At 41.9% G+C, this 20,961-nt stretch overlaps 1 protein-coding gene across 2 annotated transcripts in view; it reads left to right on the top strand.

The window, feature by feature from the left end:
• SLC24A3 (solute carrier family 24 member 3) overlaps positions 1-20,961 on the top strand; it is a 543,873-nt gene that overhangs the window by 506,496 nt on the left and 16,416 nt on the right. For both annotated transcript variants that reach the window (XM_053926044.2, XM_024559437.4), the window contains 3 exons: positions 7,709-7,875; positions 10,648-10,762; positions 13,937-14,049. In XM_053926044.2, coding sequence (XP_053782019.1) covers positions 7,709-7,875; positions 10,648-10,762; positions 13,937-14,049 — 395 coding nt within the window. The remainder of the gene's footprint in view (positions 1-7,708; positions 7,876-10,647; positions 10,763-13,936; positions 14,050-20,961) is intronic.

Below are 20,961 nucleotides of genomic sequence, written 5' to 3' on the forward strand. Positions count from 1 at the left end.
ATGATTTCACTTTTCTTGAAGTTTTTGAGGCTTGTTTTGTATCATGTGGTCTATCTTTGAAAATATTCCATGTGTATTTGAAAAGAATATGTATTTTGCTTCATTGGCATGAAAGGAGATGTGTGTGTGTGTACAGACACACACACACACACATTCAGTTAAGTCCATTTGATTTAGGGCATTGTTCAGTGCCACAGTATCCTTGTTGACATTTTGTTTGGAAGATCTATCTATTTTTGACAGTGGGATGTTAAAATCCCTTAGTATAAGTGTGTTGCTGTCTATATCTTTCTTGAAGTCCTCCAAGATTTTCCTTATATATTTGGATACTCCTATATTGAGTACATATATGTTTATAATGGTGATGTCTTCTTGATAAATTCTTCCTTTGAGTATTATGAAGTGTCCTTCTGTGTCTCTTTTTATGGCCTTTGTTTTGAAGTCTATTTTGTCTGACATAAGTATTGCCACACCAGATATTTTTTCCTACCCATTTGCTTGGAGTATTTTTTCCTAACCCTTTACTTTCAGTCTGTGTAGGTTTTTTTTTCTGAGGTGGGTGTCTTGTAGGAAGCAAATGTATGAGTCATGTTTTCTTATCCATTCAGCTATCCTATGTATTTTGATTGGAGCATTTAATCCATTAACATGTAAGGTTATTATTGATAGGTACTTATTCATTTTTCCCCCTTTGTATCTGTGTTCCTCTCTCTCTTGCTGTTTTTCTTCATCTTAAAGCAGTCCCTTTAGCATATCTTGAATGCTGGTTTGGTGGAGGTATACTCTTTCAGTCTACTTTTGTCTGGGAAACTCCTTATTTCACCTTCCATTTTAACTGAGAGCCTTGCTGGGTAGAGTAGTCTTGGTTGCTGGCCCTTGCTTTTTACTACTTGGAATATTTCTTTACATGCCCTTCTGGCTTGTAGTATTTCTGTTGAGAAATCAGCTGCTAGCCTTATCAGAGCTGCTTTGTATGTTGCTTCCTGTTTCTCCCTTGCTGCCTTTAAGATTCTCTCTTTGTCTTTGAATTTTGCCTTTTTAATTGTGATGTGTCTTGGAGTGGGTCTCTTCGGGTTCATCTTGATTGGCACCCTCTGTGCTTCCTGAGCTTGCATGGCTTTTCCCCTCTCCAGGCTAGGGTAGTTTTCTGCCATTATTCTTTCAAAGAGGGTTTCTATCCCTTGCTCCTTTTATTTTCCCTCTGGTCTCCTGTGATTTGAATGTAGTTGCATTTCATGTTATCTTGCATATTTTTTTAGTCTTCATATTTTTTTAGTCTTTTTTCATGCAGCCGCTCTACCTTGGTGTTTCTTCCTACCTTGTCTTCCAGCTCACTAATTTGGTGCTCTGCTTCATCCAACCTGCTTGTAATTCCTTCTAGTGTATTTTTTTTTATTTAAGATATTGTATTCTTCATTTCTTCCTGGTTCTTATTTATGGTTTCTAATTCCTTTTTCATACTGTCATGGTTCCCACTCAGTACCTTGTAATTGTCTGTGAGTCCCTTGAGCAATCTTATAACCATTCTTTTGAATTCTATATCTGAAAGTTTGCTTGCCTCCATTTCATTTAGCTCTTTTACTGGGCAGTCTTGCATTCCTTTCTATTGCAGGTTCTTTCTTTGTCTCCCCATTTTAAGTGACTCTTTTTGTTTGTTTTGGTGATTCTCAGTACTCTGCTTTGCCAGCTGAATTCGTAGGGTGAACTTCTGTGGTAGGAGTTCTGTGGGACTCAGTGGTGCAGTCTCTTTGATCTCCTTGCCTAGATATTCTAGGGTTGCCCTTTCTTCTGTTTGTGTGGGCTCTTTTGTTGTACTTGGGCTTTACCTGTTGGTGGCTCCTTTGTTGGTAGGTTCTCTCCTCCAGTGGGCTTACTGGTAGTCACAACTCCCACCTTGTCTTATATATGATCAGGGGCAGGGCAAAAGCAAAAATGGAGTAAGACAGAGGGAGAGTACTCTATGGGATTTAAAGTACTAACAAGTAGAGAACAGATAGGAGATCCTTTGCAGAACTATGGCGATAACCATGATATTTCACCCAACTAGCCACTTTTTATAAAAGGTAGAAAAGAGATAGGACTGTTATTAGAAGAGAAAAAGAATGTGAGCTGACTTTAGAAAGCAGAACACTTGTGTGAGGTGAGATGGTAAGATATAGTGAGGGTAAGGAATAGAAACTTGGCATAGTGTATGAGAGAATAAAGTTTACCACAACAGTAATAAAGCTCAGGAAGACGGCAAAATTGATTCAGATGAGGGAAGGATGCTATGTTGGATTTGGAATAACAATAATATTATAAGGAATATATAATCTGAATAAAAAGAATAAAAAGTAAAAGACCAAGAGTAATGTTATTAGAGTACATGTGAAGTTAAAGAAGAAAAATTAAAATGCAATATTAAAGGGAGAATAAAGAAAATCAATCAAACAATGGAATCAAACAAACAAAAACAAAAAAACTAAACAAAAATAAATTTAAAAATAAAACAATAAAATGCAAGTTCTGGAAGATAGCAAAGTGAAATTTTTCTCAGCTGTTGGTGTTCGCCTTCTGACTTCTTTCTGGATCTGTCTGGTTTTCTCCCAATTCCAGGTCTTATTATCTTACACTTGATTTTTTTTTTTAAGCCTCTTGCTGACTTTAAAACTGCCAAGAGGGTTTTGCTGGTCTTCCTGGATGCTGCAGGCAGAGGGGGACTGGGCTCCATTTTTTTCCTTTCCTGTGGTTCCAGGAGGATGGGGGCTCAGTCTGGGATACAGTATTCATAGGTGCCTAGTTTCCAGCCCAAGCCTGCAGAGCACTGTGCAACTCCCACAATCCACTCAGTGCATTTGCACCAGGCCGGTACCTATAATCCATCTCATTGTTCAACACTTTGATTAGTCCATGAGCTGTGTTGGTACCCCTCCCTCTCCCTCTTTGTTGGCCTGGGCCTGTGTGCATGCAAAGTCCTTTCAGGGCAGTTTAGTTCTCCTATTGAATTAAGTCTCTCTGGGTGCTGCTACCAGCCCCTGCTGCACCCTGAGGTGCCCTGAATGGGAGCAAATCACACCTCCCCCCTCCTCCCTCTTTGCTGGCCTGGCTGCTGCATGTGAGAGGTCCTTGCACAGCAGCTGAGAGACTTTTTTGAGTGAATTCCTCTTGTTTGTGGCTGGTCATTCCTAACAAGCACCCAGCTTTCCACACAGATTGACTCTGACCAGTCCAGAAACTGTGTCACTGCCAGTCGAAGTCCATCTCTTCTCCCATCTCCAGGTGCTGCCTGGCTCCCCAGTTTCTCTGATACTGTCCCAGCCAGTAACCAAAGTCCCAGCTGGGGTACACCACCAGCTGTGTCTCTTACTGCATCTGTATCCCCCCAGCGAATTTAAGAGTCCAGGTCTCTCCTGGCGCGGGTCTGTGACTTCCCCGCTCTGGGAAGGGAGGGAGTCCCCAAGACACAATCACTGACCTGGCTCTCTTCCATAGCTCCTGTGGCAGCTCAGAGCCCGGGGACCCTCCTGTCACCCTGCAAAATCTCCTTAACGTCCCTCTATATTTTTTATCTCTTGTGTGAAGAAAGCCTTACTGCTGACTGACAGAAACAGAAAAATTTACATGTATATGTAGATAAAAACACTTCCATTTAAAAAAAGAAAAGAAATACATAAAAATATAAGTATGTTTTTGTGGGTGGAATTATTTTTTTATTTTAAAACAATATACATTTTAATTGCCTATATAATTAGAACAAATTAATGTATTATCTCTAGGTATAAAATACTGAACAATGACTTTTTCTCTATCCTACAGAATTAAGCGTCCTACAAAGCTTAATAAGGAATATAACTTGGGAACAGGTCCTTTGCTTTTTAAAGCCAGCCATACTTAATAGGATGCTCAGACTCCCTGTTTCATGTCCCCTGCTTCATCTTCCATTTGCTGGCTGACATTTGAGAAATTATAGAATCACTGGTACATCCGGTTCATATGCCAAGAGTTTTGTTTTTCTTAAAATTCTGCCCTATCCGCAGCACCTGGGGCAGTGCCTGGCACAGAGGGGCAAAGTGGGGCATTCAGTGACTGTTAAATTAATGAATAAACCTATATACAGGAGGGCTCTGCTTAGACCACATGGCAATGGAACAAAAGATGGAAACATGTCCAAAAATACCATGACTCAAAGAGGAAAGAAAATAATTTTTGCCCCTTTATTCAAAAATGGAAATTTAGACTAGCCAAAGTGTGAACAATCCTTACCTGGCCTGTCTTGCTCCTCCAAATCATTGGAAACACATGTCTGTATCACTTGGTTTTTTCAAGGAATAAATATATTTGTTACATTGCATTTATAAGTATAGTCCATTGAATTACTGCTTTAAGTTTGTCTTTGTTACAATGGAATTATAACTCAGAGATAGAATCTATAGCATTTCAGATGATGGTGACAACTGTTTTCAAGATACAGTGTCCTCCCCGTGTGAAGTCACAACTTTTTCAACTGAGAGACAAAACTCAAAACTAATTGCTGCTAACTTATACTGCTTGAAACTTTACCTAATTAATATCATTTTCTAAGTTCTTGCAGTCATAAATTCTGCCTTCATTTTTTCTTATTTTGGATATTTTCTGAAGAATGACAAATACCCAAGTTGGAGTCACTTCTGTTCTCATTCATGTGTTTCTTTGCAACTTTGATTGGGTGTGCATCTTAAACCAAACCAGATCTCCATCTCCCTCTCTCTCCCCCTACTTATGAGGGCATCTGGAAAACTGGTCAGCCAGTGAGGGGATGCCAAGACCCCCAAATCAATAAGTGGTTACCACTATAATGCAGGATTTAGGAACATGCAGACTTCCAGGATGCACTTGGGATCCAAAGATCTGGCCATATTCTGGATTCTGCAGCTTTTGAAAACCCCTCACAAAACAACTCTCAGGCAGTCTTCTTGCTTTGTAATCCAGCCAAACACAGCCTCAATGTTCTCATCATTCACTTTACCATCTCCAAATCTGAAATCTAACAAGATGCATAGCTACTAATAGAAAAATGCTTCCCCTTCCTTAACAATTTGTTCTCTTGGCTTTATTCTGCACCTATAAGTGGGATATCTTTAGATTTTAAAAAATGAGCAATTTTATTTGGTCTGTCTGATTAGATAGTTTATAGTAATGTCATTACTGTTAATATTATTACTATGTATTGAGTATGTGATATATGCCCTGCATTGTTCATGGTGTTCAAAGTAGAGTGGTAAACAGTCTAGAGGAAACACTCATTCTTATATAGTTTATGTTCTAGTTAGGGGCAACTGAAAATAAATGAGAAAACAAATAAACCTGATAATTTCAGACAGAAAACATTCGCTATGAAGCAAATAAATGCAGGTGATGGGAAAAAAAGAAGTGGGGTAGGTGGGGGTCTTATTTAGATCAGGTGATCTTAGGGGTCAAGAGACAATGGAGCTGTGAGGTGACCTGACTAACAGGGCCTGTTCAGCCACATGAAGGTCATGGCACAGGCAACTGCAAGTGCAAAGGCCCTGAGGTAGAAAGAGGTTTGGAGTGTCTGAGAACAGAAACAAAACTGAGGCAGAGAAGTGTGTAAGTAGGGAGAGTGGTGGGAGCCAACTCATTTAGGGCTTTGTCAGCCATCATGGGGAGATATGGCTTTTCTTTTAGGGCAGTGGAAGCCAGTTGAAGATTCTAGAACAGTTTACTTCTTGAGATTCTCCTCTGGCTACTGATGGCAAGCAGAAGGAGGTAGGCAAGTGTAAGAGCAGTGAGTCCTCTTAGGCAGCCAGGTCTTCAGCCAGGTCATAGATAGAGGACCTGGCCCAGGGAGAGGCCGTGGCAGTAGTGAGCTACAGATGGATTGAGAGTGCCCTGGACAGGTTGCCAGGGTTGCTGTGAAGGGGATGAGAGAAGTGAGGGGTAAGAGAAGGGAGAGAGTCAACAAAGATTCTGAGATCTTTTCTCCACCAACTTACAAGTTTACGTTATCCCAGCCCCATGCTAATATCATACATAATTCTTCCAGCTACTCTGTGAGCTCACTGTTGCTGTGTCCATTTTACAGATGAGCAAACTCGGGATTTAAGCAACTGAGACACTTGACTCAGACGAAGCAGGCACTGGACCCAGTGCTGTCTGGTGAATAGGCCCCACTCTCAGCTTAGTGACCACCCTGCCTTGCCATCTGAGGGAAACCAGGGAGCCAAAAGTGATGTTGTATAACTTTACTCTGTAGTTTTAAGAAACTATTTGGAAACTGGCAAGAAATTTGGTGAAATAAGTGCTAGATATTGGTACAAAATTATGAAATAAATTTTGTTAAACATTTCATGATTCACTATGCAAAACATAATTTAAAAATACTTTCTTATCTCTGGTGGGAATATAAAATGATACAATCATTTTAGAAAACTGTTTGGCAGTTTCTTATAGGGTTAAGTAAACACCCACCCCATGACTCAGCAATTCTACTCCTGGGTCTTTGCCCAAGAGAAACAAAAACATGCCCCCAAAAGACTTGTTCAAGAATGCTCATAGCCACTTTAGTTGTAACACCTGAAAACTGGAATAACCCAAATTCCCATCAACAAGGAGAATGGATAAACAAACTGTGTTGTATTCACAGAATGGAATCTCCACAACAATTAGAAGGAATGAATTACTGACAAATGAATGAATCACACACAAAAAAACATATGTTGAATAAAAGAAGGTATACACAAAAATATACTATATAATTTTACTTATTTGAAGTTGAGGAACAGGAAAAATTAATCTATGATGGTAGCGGGTGGGATGATGACTAGAAAAGGAATAGGGAACTTTCCAGAAGAGGAGATCATGATTGAAGAAGGGAGTACATATGTGTATGCATAGTTCTTTCCAGTAGTGAGTTAGCACTTAAGCATGATTGTAGTAAAGGCTAAAGGAGCACTAATACCTTTTTCAAATCTAAGGCTACAAGGAACTCATGATCATATATTCACCAAAAAACATATGTACGGGTATCTCTGAATCATAGCATTCAGGCAGCACAGAGATGGTAGGATCAGGTCATCACTGACAAATCCATCATCTTATCCATGGCAGCAGGTGGTTAGAGAAATAGAACGCAATTATTAATTTGTAAATTTATATCAGTTTGGGATACAAACACTCAAAGCTGTGTTTTGACAACCTTGGGAACTTTCAAAGCATCTTTCAAGATTTCAGTGTGTTGACAGTAGATGCTGAGAAATTCCACTAGATGGCGCGGTGACCACTGATGCCTTATAATCCGGAAAGCTATAGAACAGACAACAGAGAAGAACTTCACTGTTCTTCTAGCAACCCTCTCTACCCAACACACTTCCCCTACTCCTTCGTGTCCTGAAAATATTCCTCATCTTTCCCACCTGACCCCATTAGCCAAGCCATCCTCCAGCCTTCTATTATTTGGAGGTGAATCATCCTTTCATCTGGTGGCCTACCTAGCAGGTGGGCAGCAGATAAGTTTTTTATTCTGCTTGATTTTTTACACTAGGTTTTGTTGGTGGTGGAAAGCCATTTGAATCTTTGAGGGAAAGAGCAATATAGTAAGGTTTATTTCACAGGCCATCAATTAGGATATAGATATCTGGGGAAAGCAGTATAGCAGGCTAGTGAAGCAGAGAAATGAAGCTAACTGATTTTTCTTTTTCTTTTCTTTTTTTTGCTCATTTTATTTTCCCAGCTGGCAAACTGGAAACAGTGAAATGGGCATTCACCTGGCCACTGAGTTTTGTCTTATACTTCACTGTACCCAACTGCAACAAGCCCCGCTGGGAGAAGTGGTTCATGGTGACATTTGCTTCCTCCACACTGTGGATTGCAGCCTTCTCCTACATGATGGTGTGGATGGTAAGTGCATCAAGGATGCTATGGCAGCACTAGATCTCTGTAGAAAGAAAAATACATTCAACCACAGAGGAATATGTGTTGGGGTTTCAGCCCAGTAATGGTTATCAATCAGCTATTGCAGTAATAAGCTACATAACAAAACACCCCTAAATTCAGTGGTTTAGAAACACAAGCATGCTCACATGTCTGCAAGTTGACTATGATTGTACTAATCTCAGCAGGCACTGACTGAGCAGCTCTGCTTCAAGCCACAGCATGGTTACATTTGATTCAGGCAGCAGGTGAGGTTCATGTCTACTCCATGTGTTTGTCCATTTTCCTGGATCAGTGCCTGGGGAGTGCTCTTCTCATGGTGGATCATTGGAATGCACCAGGGCAAGTGGAAACACAAGGTGCCTTCAAGGGCCTTGGCTGTGACTTCCACCCACATTCCATCAGCCATACCCAACATCAGTGGGAGAAATGTACTCTACCTGTTCCAGTGGAAAGGACAGCAGAGTCACCAGGCAAAGGGCATGGAAGAAAAGTGTAAGGAATTGGGGAGTGATAATCTCATCTATCAGAGTAACTTTCCCTAAGTCTCAGTTCCTTCAACCAGAAAATGAGCTCACTGGGCCAGAAGAGTCCCTTCTGAAGCTCAAACAATGATTCAAGGATTGCCCTGGATTGTGGGGCCAGAAAAGCCTCTGTCTTTAGAGGCTCTTTTAGAAAATGCAGCCATATGGCATCTTAACTTTGTTCAGAGTTTATCTGGCAAAAGAAAACATCCCCATCTTTTTTAGGAGACATTTCTGAAATATGTTACTTAAACTATATTGTCAGTTTTATTGCCAAGATGTTTATTATTTTAGCCAAATATTTTTAAAGTAAGAATTCAGAATGATTTTACACATTAAAACAGTTTCTATAATATGGCATATGTCTCCTACTTAGATATAGATGGTTATTGTATAGCAAATAGAATTCATGGCATTTTATGAAGCCCTCATTGTCACAATCTTTAATAAACATGAAAAAGTTTTGATATGCTTTTCTCCTTTACACCATTGTACCCATCTGTCTCTGTCTGCATTTCATGTACAAATGAATGCTTAGCAAAAAACATGAGCATTTTGTTGTAAATATAAGGGGTGGGAGTTGTTTAAGTAATCACTTTTTGTTGTCATTGTATTAGAGGATGGCTGTCAAATACCTACCTAGTCATCCCTATTGTGATATTAAATAATTTAGCATTTCAGGAAATTTAGATCTGAATTTGTTGTGAATAAATCAGTTTCCCAAAACCCCAGACTCGAGACCACAATCATGATAACACCAGCAGGCAGTGGGACAGCAGCTCTATCCCAGGCCAGGCCCCAGGGAGCCAAACTTGATTCCTACAGGGACCCAGCTGAGACTTTTTAGAAAGGAAAACAAGGATTGGCCAGGATGCTTGTAACTCCATTTCTCAAAAGCCTCCTCAGAAAAACAAACTGAAATGCTGTGTTTCTGCATCTCACTTCCCTCCCTGGAGAGAGGAAGGCAGAGAGCCCAGGGCCACCCCAAGTTCATTTCGGCACTGAACACAAATGAAGTGCATACTCCGATTTGAAAGGGAGAAAACCCAGCATCTCAACTAATTCAACTTCCCCCAAACCTTTGGACTGTGAAGGAGCACCGGTGATTTTGAGAGGAAGTCAGGGTGTCACGCATAGGTGTCTCCTTCAATCACTGTCTTGTGAGGAGGAACTGTGAGAATGTGCTATTTACAGCATGTGGTTTGCCTTTCTTGTAACTTTATGGAAAGTGAGGTTGGGTGACATCCTGAAATGATGAGTTCGTCTCAGCTATTGCAAGTTATCCTCTCCTTAGGGCAACCTATAGGGAATTGGTCTCTTTCCCACTCCCCTTTCTTTTGCCACTGCCCACCGCCCCCATCATGATGTCCCACCAACTGCTTTCCTCTTAGTCTTACCACCTGGAATTAGGGAGCGAGAATGGGCTCATTTGCATAATGGGAGCACCGACTCAGGCTAAACCCCTCCTACCTAGATAGAGCCACTGCCTGTGCAAATGAGCCTCCATGCCTTGGTGGAAATGCCCCCTCTGGCACTTTCTAGCACATCCGCATCGGGCAATGCCTCAGTTTCCCTATCTGAAGAATGGACATAATGATAGCACCTACTCCAATGGGTTGTTGCGAGAATTAAATCAGTTAAAACCCATGAACATCACTTGGCACAGTGGCTGAGTACTTAATAAGCATTAGTGATATGGTGTTGAAGATGATGTTGACAAAAGTGATGTTAAGCAAGCTTCAAGGGAAAGAGGAAAGGAATCAGCTGCTTATGGCTTTTCCTACAAGACTGGATGGTGAGAATTCCCATTATGCACCTCAGGACTTGGATGCTCAAATTCCCAGCCCAGTATGGCAGCCATGTATTTTTGGTTTCCCAGGACCATCCTGAGTTTAAATATTCTAACCCAATATTGCTTTTTCCAGAAACTCTGTTTTTTCTGTCTCAGGCCTCCTGCCCCCACGTGAAAGGAACAAGTGAAAAAGGTCAATCTTTGATTGGAAAACATGGGTTCCATAACTGCACTCTGGTCTCCTGACCTGCAGCCCCAGTCTGGTCCATGAGAGCTTCTTCCCCTTCTGTCTTCATACACAGGGCAGACAGTGTCCCCTGGAGAGACCAACCAGATTGCAGCCTTTTCTGATGACCAGAGGATTCACAGGCAGGTAGGGCTGGAGTTGGCCCTCAGCTTACCACCTATTCCTGCTTCTTCTAGGTCACGATCATTGGTTACACACTGGGGATTCCTGATGTCATCATGGGAATCACCTTCCTGGCAGCTGGAACCAGCGTGCCCGACTGCATGGCCAGCCTCATTGTGGCCAGACAAGGTGGGGCCTCCAATGGGATAGGGTAGGGGAAGGAAGGAAGGCCTCTCAACAAGGGGTATGGAAGGGTGGGTGTCCACATGGCAATTACCAGGGCTTCAAATCCCAGCTGGGAAGGAGTGATGGGTGGCTTCAGTGCCATGTTGGTCAGAAGGGTTCTTGACATCAGAAGAAACAGGAAACAAGTGAGAAGGTCCACCCTTGAGAAAGACAGAAACAATTTCTAGATAGCACATGACCCCCCCCCTTTGGGAGGCTCTATTACCATTTTTCTATTTTTAAAAAATAGTAATAAATATAATGATAGCTAATCTTTGCTGAGTGCTGCACACTGAGCAAAGCAATTTAGGTGCATTATCTTATATAACTTAAATAATTCTGTGAGTTAGGGACAATTATATACCCATTTTCTGGATAAAGAAACTGAGGCTTAGAGAGGACAGAGGTAGCCTAAGGTTTCCCCAGCCCCAGTAACCATCCAAGTGGCATTTGCCAGAGGTCACTCTTCAGTGTGTGACAGTCTTTCCGCTCCTTCAAAACCAAGCTCACAGTTTACCTTTCTGGCTGGCTGCCCCCCAGGTGGCCATGCCCTCCCCAGCACCTCTTTAACTGATATGCCTGATCTGTGCTAAAGGACCTTTGTTTTCAACAAATTGTGTAGCTACGTCACTGAACACAGTGTCCTCTACAAATCCTCACACAAATCTACTGGTTCCATTATTTTCTTTTTTTCTTTTTTTTTTTGATATATTTATTGATTATGCTATTACAGTTGTCCCATTTCCGCCCCTTCACTCAACTCCGTCCTGCCCACCCCCTCCCTCCCACATTCCCCCCCTATAGTTCATGTCCATGGGTCATACTTATACGTTCTTTGGCTTCTACATTTCCTACACTATTCTTACCCTCCCCTTGTCTATTTTCCACCTATCATTTATGCTATTTATTCTCTGTACCTTTCCCCCCTCTCTCCCCCTCCCAATCCCCTATTGATAACCCTCCATGTGATCTCCATTTCTGTGGTTCTGTTCCTGTTCTAGTTGTTTGCTTAGTTTTCTTTTGTTTTGGTTTTAGGTGTGGTTGTTTATAACTGTGAGTTTGCTGTCATTTTTACTGTTCATACTTTTTATCTTCTTTTACTTAGATAAGTCCCTTTAACATTTCATATAATAATGGCTTGGTGATGATAAACTCCTTTAACTTGACCTTACCTGGGAGCACTTTATCTGCCCTTCCATTCTAAATGATAGCTTTGCTGGATAGAGTAATCTTGGATGTAGGTCCTTGCCTTTCATGACTTGGAATACTTCTTGCCAGCACCTTCTTGCCTGTAGGTCTCTTTTGAGAAATCAGCTGACAGTCTTGTGGGAACCCCTTTGTAGGTAACTGTGTCCTTTTCTCTTGCTGCTTCTAAGATTCTCTCCTCCTGTTTCATCTTGGGTAATGTAATTATGATGTGCCTTGGTGTGTTCCTCCTTGGGTCCAACTTCTTTGGGACTCTCTGAGCTTCCTGGACTTCCTGGAAGTCTATTTCCTTTGCCAGATTAGGGAAGCTCTCCTTCATTATTTGTTCAAATAAGTTTTCAATTTTTTGTTCTTCCTCTTCTCCTTCTGGCACCCCTATAATTCGGATGTTGGAACGTTTCAAGATGTCCTGGAGGTTCCTAAGCCTCTCCTCATTTTTTTGAACTCTTGTTTCTTCATTCTTTTCTGGTTGGATGTTTCTTTCTTCCTTCTGGTCCACACCATTGATTTGAGTCCCAGTTTCCTTCGCATCACTATTGGTTCCCTGTACATTTTCCTTTATTTCTCTTAGCATAGGCTTCATTTTTTCATCTACTTTTCGACCAAATTCAACCAATTCTGTGAGCGTCTTAATTACCAGTATTTTGAACTGTGCATCTGATAGGTTGGCTATCTCTTCCTCGCTTAGTTGTATTTTTTCTGGAGCTTTGAAGTGTTCTGTCATTTGGGCCTTTTTTTTTTTTTTTTTTTTTGGTCTTGGTGCATCTGTCACTTTAAGGGGCGGAGCCTCAGGTGTTCCCCGCCGGGTAACGCTGGTCGCTGTGCTGTGCCGCTATATGTGGGGGAGGGGCCAAGAGGGAGCAACGGGTCCCGCTCCCCTCTCCACCAGATCTCAATCTTTCATTCCGCTACCCACAATCAAACTAGGCCCCTCTGGTGCTGGTTCCCGAGTGGATGGGCTTGTGCACACTCTAGGCCCCTGTGGGTCTCTCCAACGACCTCTCCTGTGAGGCTGGGAGTCTCTTCTGCTGCTGCCCCAACCCCCACGGGTGTTTTCAATCAGAGGTTTGAGGCTTTATTTCCCTGCGCTGGAGCCCTGGGTTACGCGGTCTGCTTTGCTCCCTGCCGTTTGTCCGGTTTATCTGTGCTCGAATGTGGGGCCGCGGGGTGCTACCCACCGCTCTGCCTGCCCCGTTCTCCGCCACTCCGAGTCCGGCCCTCTCGGTTTATCTGTGTGCGAATGTGGGGCCGCAGGGTCTGCTAGTGGTCAGACTGCCGGCCCAGGTCGTCCCACACTCCACCAGTCTCGGTCCTGCCACTGCCATGGGAGTCCTCTCCGCCCCGGTGCCCGTCTCCGCCCCTACTACTGGTCTGGATGTATGTTTCGGACTTCCTTGTCGTTTGATTTTCTGTCAGTTCTGGTTGTGGGAGGAGGCGCAGTGTGTCTACCTATGCCGCCATCTTGGTTCCCATTATTTTCTTAATATTGCTCAGTAGTTTAAAAGAACTCAATACAGTGTAGAGCAGGTGGGGGATGATACTGAAATGCATGGGTTGGTGAGATCATGAGCAGCTTTATATAACTGTTGAGTTTATTTCTTTCTCTGAGGATGTATCAGAACTTTTTGGAATTGTATTGGGTTTTTTTATCATATTTAACTAGTAACCATATTTGAAGTAAAGGTCAACAGTTTGAAGAATATGTGTTTTATTCTGTTCTACTGAAAATGCATATTCTATTCCAATGACTATGTATTTTACAGTCAGCGTCATTCTATAGTGATGGCCTCAGAAAGAAACAAATATGTGAGCTTTCAGACCTGCCAGCTAGGTCTCTGCCTGTCAGACCAAAGGCTTGGGAGAGTCCCTTGTGGGGCCCCTGTACTCCCCTCAGCTCACTTCCCTCATTCGAGTGACCTCTTGTCCTTATAGGCATGGGGGACATGGCTGTGTCCAACTCCATCGGGAGCAACGTGTTTGACATCCTCATTGGCCTTGGTCTCCCCTGGGCCCTGCAGACTCTGGCTGTGGATTATGGATCCTACGTAAGTGCTCATTTTCCATGGCTTCTCTTTAAATCCAGAGCTACATGAACTCTGCTATTAGTGGCATTGGCCATTGTGACTTTGTCTCAGGAAAAGGAAATAGGAAATACTGATGTTGAGGGGGGAAAAATTCTCCCCATCAAAGTCCTTCCAAAATCAGGCTTGTGGGGACAGTCAGAACTCAAGGGCAGTGTTGGAAAACATCTTTAAAGCAATAGAGAGTACATACTTAGGCTTTGTGGGCCAGATGGTCTCTGTCACATCTACTCAGCTCTGCTCTTGTAGCCTGATCAGCAATGGACAATATAGAAGTGAATGAGTGTGGCTGTTTAAGTGCAACTTTATTAATAGAAATGGAAATTTGAATTTCATATAATTTCCACATGTCATGCTATGTTATGATTCTCTCATTTCTTTTCAACCATTTAAAAATGCAAAAACCATTCTTAACTCATGGGCAATGCAAGTTCAGGTGGTGAACCAAATTTGTCCCAGGAGCCGTAATTTCCCAACCCCTTCTCGAGTGTATTTATTTTGCATGCAAATATATTTTTTTATGACGGAAGGGAAACAAAATACAAGATTCCCCCTCTACCGGGAATCTGGCAACTGTCATACCCTCCTATGATGGTCTCCATGCTTTCTCTCAAGGTTAAGCTGAATATGATTTCAGGTGGGTTTGCAAGTGGGTGACACAGGTGGTCCAGGTAGACTTCAATATTCTTTCCCAATTTGCCAAAATGTTACCCTGTCTACTATTGGAAACTTCTGCCCGAGACACTATCCAAAGACTGAGGAAGACCCTGCAATTAGAGATTTCTTCCTGTATCTAGAAAACAGTATTGTGCCTCTGAAGTTTTTACACCCTGCCCAGTGCTCTAAATGGGTTGCTGAGCATGACTTTAGTCTGTCTGTACAATATGTTTTAAGTAATTGTATATTCTGCAGAAAATATTGTAGCTCATTTTATCAAATGATAGTTGTCTTCAAAGTTGTTTGACTAATGGCTGTTTCAACTTGGGAAGGTGTATCCAGCTGGTTGCAATTGTTGGGGAGAGGGATAACTTCTTTAGTTCTTATGGTTAGACTAGTGATAAAAATAATAAAATTGACACAAGACTAGATAAACAGGAGAAAAATCAATTTAATATGTGTGCACAGGAGAATCATAATATGATGCTCAGATCATAAAATGAGGCTCAAAGAAATGATTGAACCAGGCACCTTTTTATACTTTTTAGACAAAGAAACAATGAATTTTTGAGAAACTGACAGGACAGAGAAAAGCTCATTAGAAAGGAATCTAAGCAAGGATTGGGCTTGGGTACTAAATTAGTAAAGGTAGTATGTTTGTTTACACAAGTTTTGGACTCTGGATTCTTTTAACTCTTGTGGTAAGATTATCTCTTAGCCCTCAGGAGCATGGAGGGCACCTATCACATGGGAGCTTTACCTCTTGCTTTTAGGGGGACAGAGAGGTCAGGGTTTTCTGCTTATACAGGCCAATTCTTAAGTAACTTTAGTTCAGAATAACCAATATGCCATTGTAGGACATCTTGAGGCAGCTTATCCTGAGCCCTGACACATGAAATTTAAATCCATATAGAAAGGCCACATGTTTTAAGTTCATGTGAAGTTACTTGTTGGCTAAGAGTTTTCATCAGAGGCTATAGGTGATCTATTGCCTCTTTCCTCCTTATACGTGCTCTATCTCTTCTAAATGCAATGTTCTGTCTCTCATTTCATTTCCCGATTCATATTTATAACCCATTTTCATTAGCACTACAGATCAGCTCAGCACACTGGGTATGGATCTGTTGAGTTCATCAAAACCCACCTGGTTTGTTCCTCTGTCTCTTTCACCATCCAATTTACCTCTTATCAAAGGTATGAAGAAGTTAAATTCAGACCTACAGGAATTTCAAGTACTTTTTGTCTTCCCTGGTATCTAAAAAGCAGGCAGCAAAAAGATAAAAAACTACATTCTAGCCTGAAAAATCAATCCATGAATAATGGATTTTTACCATATTGACTCTCTTCAGGGAAGGATGGTCAGGTAGGAACAGGGGATACAAATCTTTCTGTTGTCCCTAAGATCCATTTTCTTTGCTGTGATTACAGGGTACAATCATGGAAAGTGAAATTTAAAACTTCCAAAAACAAAACTCAGAACTTATCCTGGAAGTAAAGCAGTTTCTCTCATCAGCTTTGAAAACTTCCTGACTGAACATGGATATCAGGCCTGTAATTCTGACTCCTAGGCACATTGTCTGAAATAAATCCCCAAATGGCCTGCCTTGATGAGAACACTGGCCTGCAGTGTCCGTGGCATTGTGGCTGAGACGAGAAAAATTCACATGTACTACAGAGTCCTGTGGAGGAAAAGGGACGGCATGGCCACTCTCTCAAGAGCACCTTGATCCTTGCCTTGACAGGCTTTGATTTCTTTTCTGGGCACATTACATTGAGGATGGTCCTCATTTACTATGCACAGGTTCAATTTAGGTGGTTACCTTTTATAGAAAACAAAGGAGAGGATGTTGCTAATTACATCAAGAAAGAAGGATATTTGCAAATGTAAAGGGAAAAGTGATTGAACTGGTTATATTCATCCTTGGAAGGTTTAGCATAGATTTTAGGAAGTTACTTTAAAGATATGCACTAAACATTTGCTGCCTCAATTCATGGTGAGGGAGTTTTAGCAAAAGCAAGCCTCATAGTGGCCTAGGTACAATGCAGGCCTGATTCCCCACGGGAGAACCTATCCATGGGCGTGGGTCCTGTGTGCTGGACCTCGCTTTCCACTGGCCTTTCTGAGTGGGAGCTGGTCCCATGCCACGCAGAACGGTTTCCTATACTGCCTGCCTTTTCTTTCCTCTGAAATTCTCCCAACACTCTTCAGAGAATAGAAAATTAAACAAAATCTTCATATCAGTAACTCTCATAGACATGAAAACATGTCATTTCAGGTCCCAAACTCTAGTGACAGAGTGAAATCATGAATACAAAATTTAGGCCCTCTTAGATCCTTGGCCCAAATTTATGTTTTTCATCTGAAGATGACATAATTGGGTCACTCTGGTCATTCTGCCAGAATTGTAAAAGGAGTACACCTAATCCTATGGTTGATGATAGCCTTTATTCTTGAAGGGAGGGGAAAATACAGAAGGAAAGGTGGCCACGTCTAGTTTATGATCAAGGCAACGATACAATGGAGAGTGCTCTTGGGAGAGACTTTTGGTTGGGGAGACTAAAAAAAGATGTGTCACATTGCATTGTCATCCAAACCCTGCCATTTCTGTAACCAGTGCCAGAGAGATCTTAATTTTATTCCAGAGATGCAAACATCCAGTGGAGGCCTCTCGTTTGAAAGCAGAAATTCATTAATATAATCAAATAATTCATGGACCCCAGGGAAATCAAGGAGATTTCATTTTATATATAGTGTGAAGTAGGGGTCCAACTTTATTCTTTTGCATGTGGGTATCTGGTTGTTTTAGTACTATTTGTCAAAAAGATTTCATCTTGAACTTTAAAAATTCTAAGAAAAATATTCTAGTTAACTTGTTTTTCCAGTAATATTCACAACTTAGGAATTGCTTCTTGCCCATTTCCATTTTAGTTTTGATTTAGTTAGAATGAAAACTTTTCCTGAAAGTGAGGATAATCACTGTTTTGGAATACAGCAATCTAGCATACCCAACTTTAATTGAAATAGAATCGTGGTGATTCTGAGTCAGCAAGAAAAAGTTAAGAATGAAATATTCTCATCAAAAACAATTAAGGTGCTGGCATGTAAAGAGGTGGACTTCAATTTTCTGGAAAGCTTTACTTGTACACACGACTTCTTTGCCCAGTAATGTTAGAGCAAACTAGTTGCCCAATATTTGACCCAACCAATCTGTATCTTTTAGTTGTCCTAAGTCAGGTGTCCCAGAACATGGCTCTTGGAACAAGACCATTTCACAGAGGGGTAAAGGGACTCTGACCAGGGGCTCTCATTGTCTCTCCAGCTCATTCTTCAAGTGTCAGCTTAGATGTCAACTGTATTCTCCCAAGTTTGGGTCAGGTGTCACTTCTGTGTTTTCAGTAGCTTTCATCAAAGCTTTCCTTTGCCTCTTTGTCTGAGTCTCCATCAGAGAGGCAATTTCCCTGGGAGCAGGAACTATGTCAGTCTCATGCATCATTTCCTCTGTGCCCAGCACAGTGACTGGAACTTAAAATGCACTCAAAAAATATTTGCCAGCTGGCTGGATGGATGGATCCTAAGTTTCTTATCAACATCACCTCAGCTGGGGAGGAAACTGTGTGAGCACAGCAGAATGTAGGACTAAGCTGACCTGAGAAAAGAACAGGGGATAGACAAAACAGCAATAAGAAGAGCTTAGCATTCACTGAGTACCTACTATGTGCCAGGCACTCTAGGGACACCATGCACACATGATATCATCTAATCCTGACAGCAGCCAAATTAGGCAAGGATTATTTCTTTAGTCAGTGGTTATCATGAACCTACTCCGTGCCAAGAACTTGGTGAGGCACTGGGAATACAAAACAAACAAGATGGACTAGACCCTCCTTCTTAGACAGTGCATCAGCTTAGGGCAAACAGATAAGCCATGAGTGACAAATACATAGGTGCACTAAATTTGGAGAACAAAATCCTATTGAAACCTATAAGACAGGTGATGTGATAGAGAGTAGGAAGAACTTATCACTCTAGATTCATTGGAAAAGGAGGTGTATAAGTTCTGTGCTGAGTGGCAAATGACAAAAAAGGGTTGGGTGTGTGGAGGGGACTGCAAGTGCAAAGACACTGAAGCAGGCTGTGTCTGAGAATAGAAGGAAGGCTAGGGCAGCACAAATACAGGGGTGAGGTGAGCAGAGGTCACAGGTTGCATTCTAAGTGCTATGCTGTTCTAAATCACCTTGTGCAGATCAGGAAGCCAAGGCCCAGAAAGGTCAAATGGCATAGCTAGAAAGAGGCAGAGAGAAGACAGTGAGATTTGTTTCTCTCCCCAAGCCCCAGAGACCAAAAGGAAATCGTGCCACAGTAGCCATTGTGCACACGGGTCATCACTGCAGCAGAACCATCCCTGAGTTTGAATCTTTGCTAGAAGAGAGGACAGGATATGTATATCAAGGCTAAAGTAAGCTCTTTAACTTCATGTAAAGATAGAAGGATCTGGAAGAGGAGAGAATCCCTGACCTCCTGATTCCTGTTCTAAAAATCTCCATAGATCCTGTGCAGCTTAAAATCCTCATTACTCTCAGCCATGGTATGTGATAAGTCTACAGTGGGTTTCTGCCTGAAGGTTGGAGGGACGTTCTGAATTCTTTTATGAGGATTACCTGTTTATACAGTCCCCGGGTCCCTCCCTGGCTCTCATCAGGCCCCCCAGTGCCAGCCACCTACGCCCAGCCACATCTGGGAGCATCATTGTGTAACTTCATGCCAAGAGATGCAGAGTTACTTGGAAAAATAGTTCCAGGTTCATGGAAAAGCAAATTTAGGGGCTTATTTGCCACAAGCATTTTTGCCTTCCTTCTTCTCCACCTCCAGGTTTTCCTGGGAGAGAGGCTTCATTTCCAGAAGGACATTCAGGGGCTGCCTTCCATTAGCATGGCTGTAACCACGTGACAGCTATCTGTGTCTCTGACATCAGAACTGAGCAGACTTCTGTGTGGGTTTAGTGGCCTCCCCTGCCCTCACAAGGGACCTGCTGACAATTCTGAAACAATTTTTTATCTTGACTAGATGGGATTTCCAAGTCATAATTATTGGATAATTACCATTGAGACAGCTGTTTTCTGCATTGGAAAGCAAAGAATGAATGCAGTTTTACAGATTTTGACATTTCTTAGCACTTGTGGCTTTCTCAGAAGCCAGCCAGCTATTTAAGTGCATGAAATTTTTAAAAAAGTATTTCTAAAGGTCAAAGTTTGGAAAATGAACACTTTTCGTCCTCTTTTGGCAATGTTCCACATGCACAACAGAACTAAGAAAGTCACCAGGCAAGCTCCAGGAAGCCAGAGCAAAACTCAGATTTCTGAGCTCCAGCTTAAAAATGCAAAAGAAATCCTGGACGTAACAGGGAGAAAGAGAGCCTGTCTTTTTTTTTTTCCAAGTGACAGCTCACCTGACTCAAGAATCCACAGAAGTAAAAAAGAAAATGTGACCAGAAACGTCCTCACACTACACTTTCTACCTAGTTCATTCTTTTTCTGATTAAACATTAACTGAATGCATACTGTGTGCTAAGCTGTAACAGTTGTTCGGGATGCTGCTACGAGCAGGACAAACAACTTTCTGTGCCCATGGAACTACAGCCCCTGGAGGGAGAAAGGTATGCAAAAAATCCAGAGCAAAGTGTGGCATGTTCTGTCAAGGGCTGGTGCAGGAATCAGGAATTGTGGCCGTGTGTGGCATTTTATGGCAGGAGTTAGGGGACCTGGAATTCTTGTGAGGAAGTAACACTTCTGAATAGCTGATTTTCAGAGCCAAGCAGGTAACAAGAATGAGAGGATTTTTTTTTTTTAAGCAGAAGGAATAGCCTGTAGAAGACCAAGATATGAGAAAACTTCATATACCAAGGGCAGCTCCTGTGGCCAGGGTTAAGGTGTGGGCAGTGGGAAGTGGCAGGAATAAAACTAGAGAGAGCAGCTATGTGGCAAAGGACATTGTGAGCCATGATAATGGAAGGAATGAAGGATATTAGAGAGGGACTTGTGCCTTTCACTGTGTCTGCCTTTTATTAAGAATATTCTGACTACCACATGGAAAAGGGACTGGAGCCAGACTAGGCTGACAGCAACATCACGAATTAATAAGGCACTGGCAGGACAGAGGAAATATAGTGACCTACACTAGGGTAGTTGTATCAGTTAGCTGTTGCTACCATAATATTGTAT

The sequence above is a fragment of the Desmodus rotundus genome, chromosome 6 (assembly GCF_022682495.2).
Source record: "Desmodus rotundus isolate HL8 chromosome 6, HLdesRot8A.1, whole genome shotgun sequence".
Lineage (NCBI taxonomy): Eukaryota > Metazoa > Chordata > Mammalia > Chiroptera > Phyllostomidae > Desmodus > Desmodus rotundus.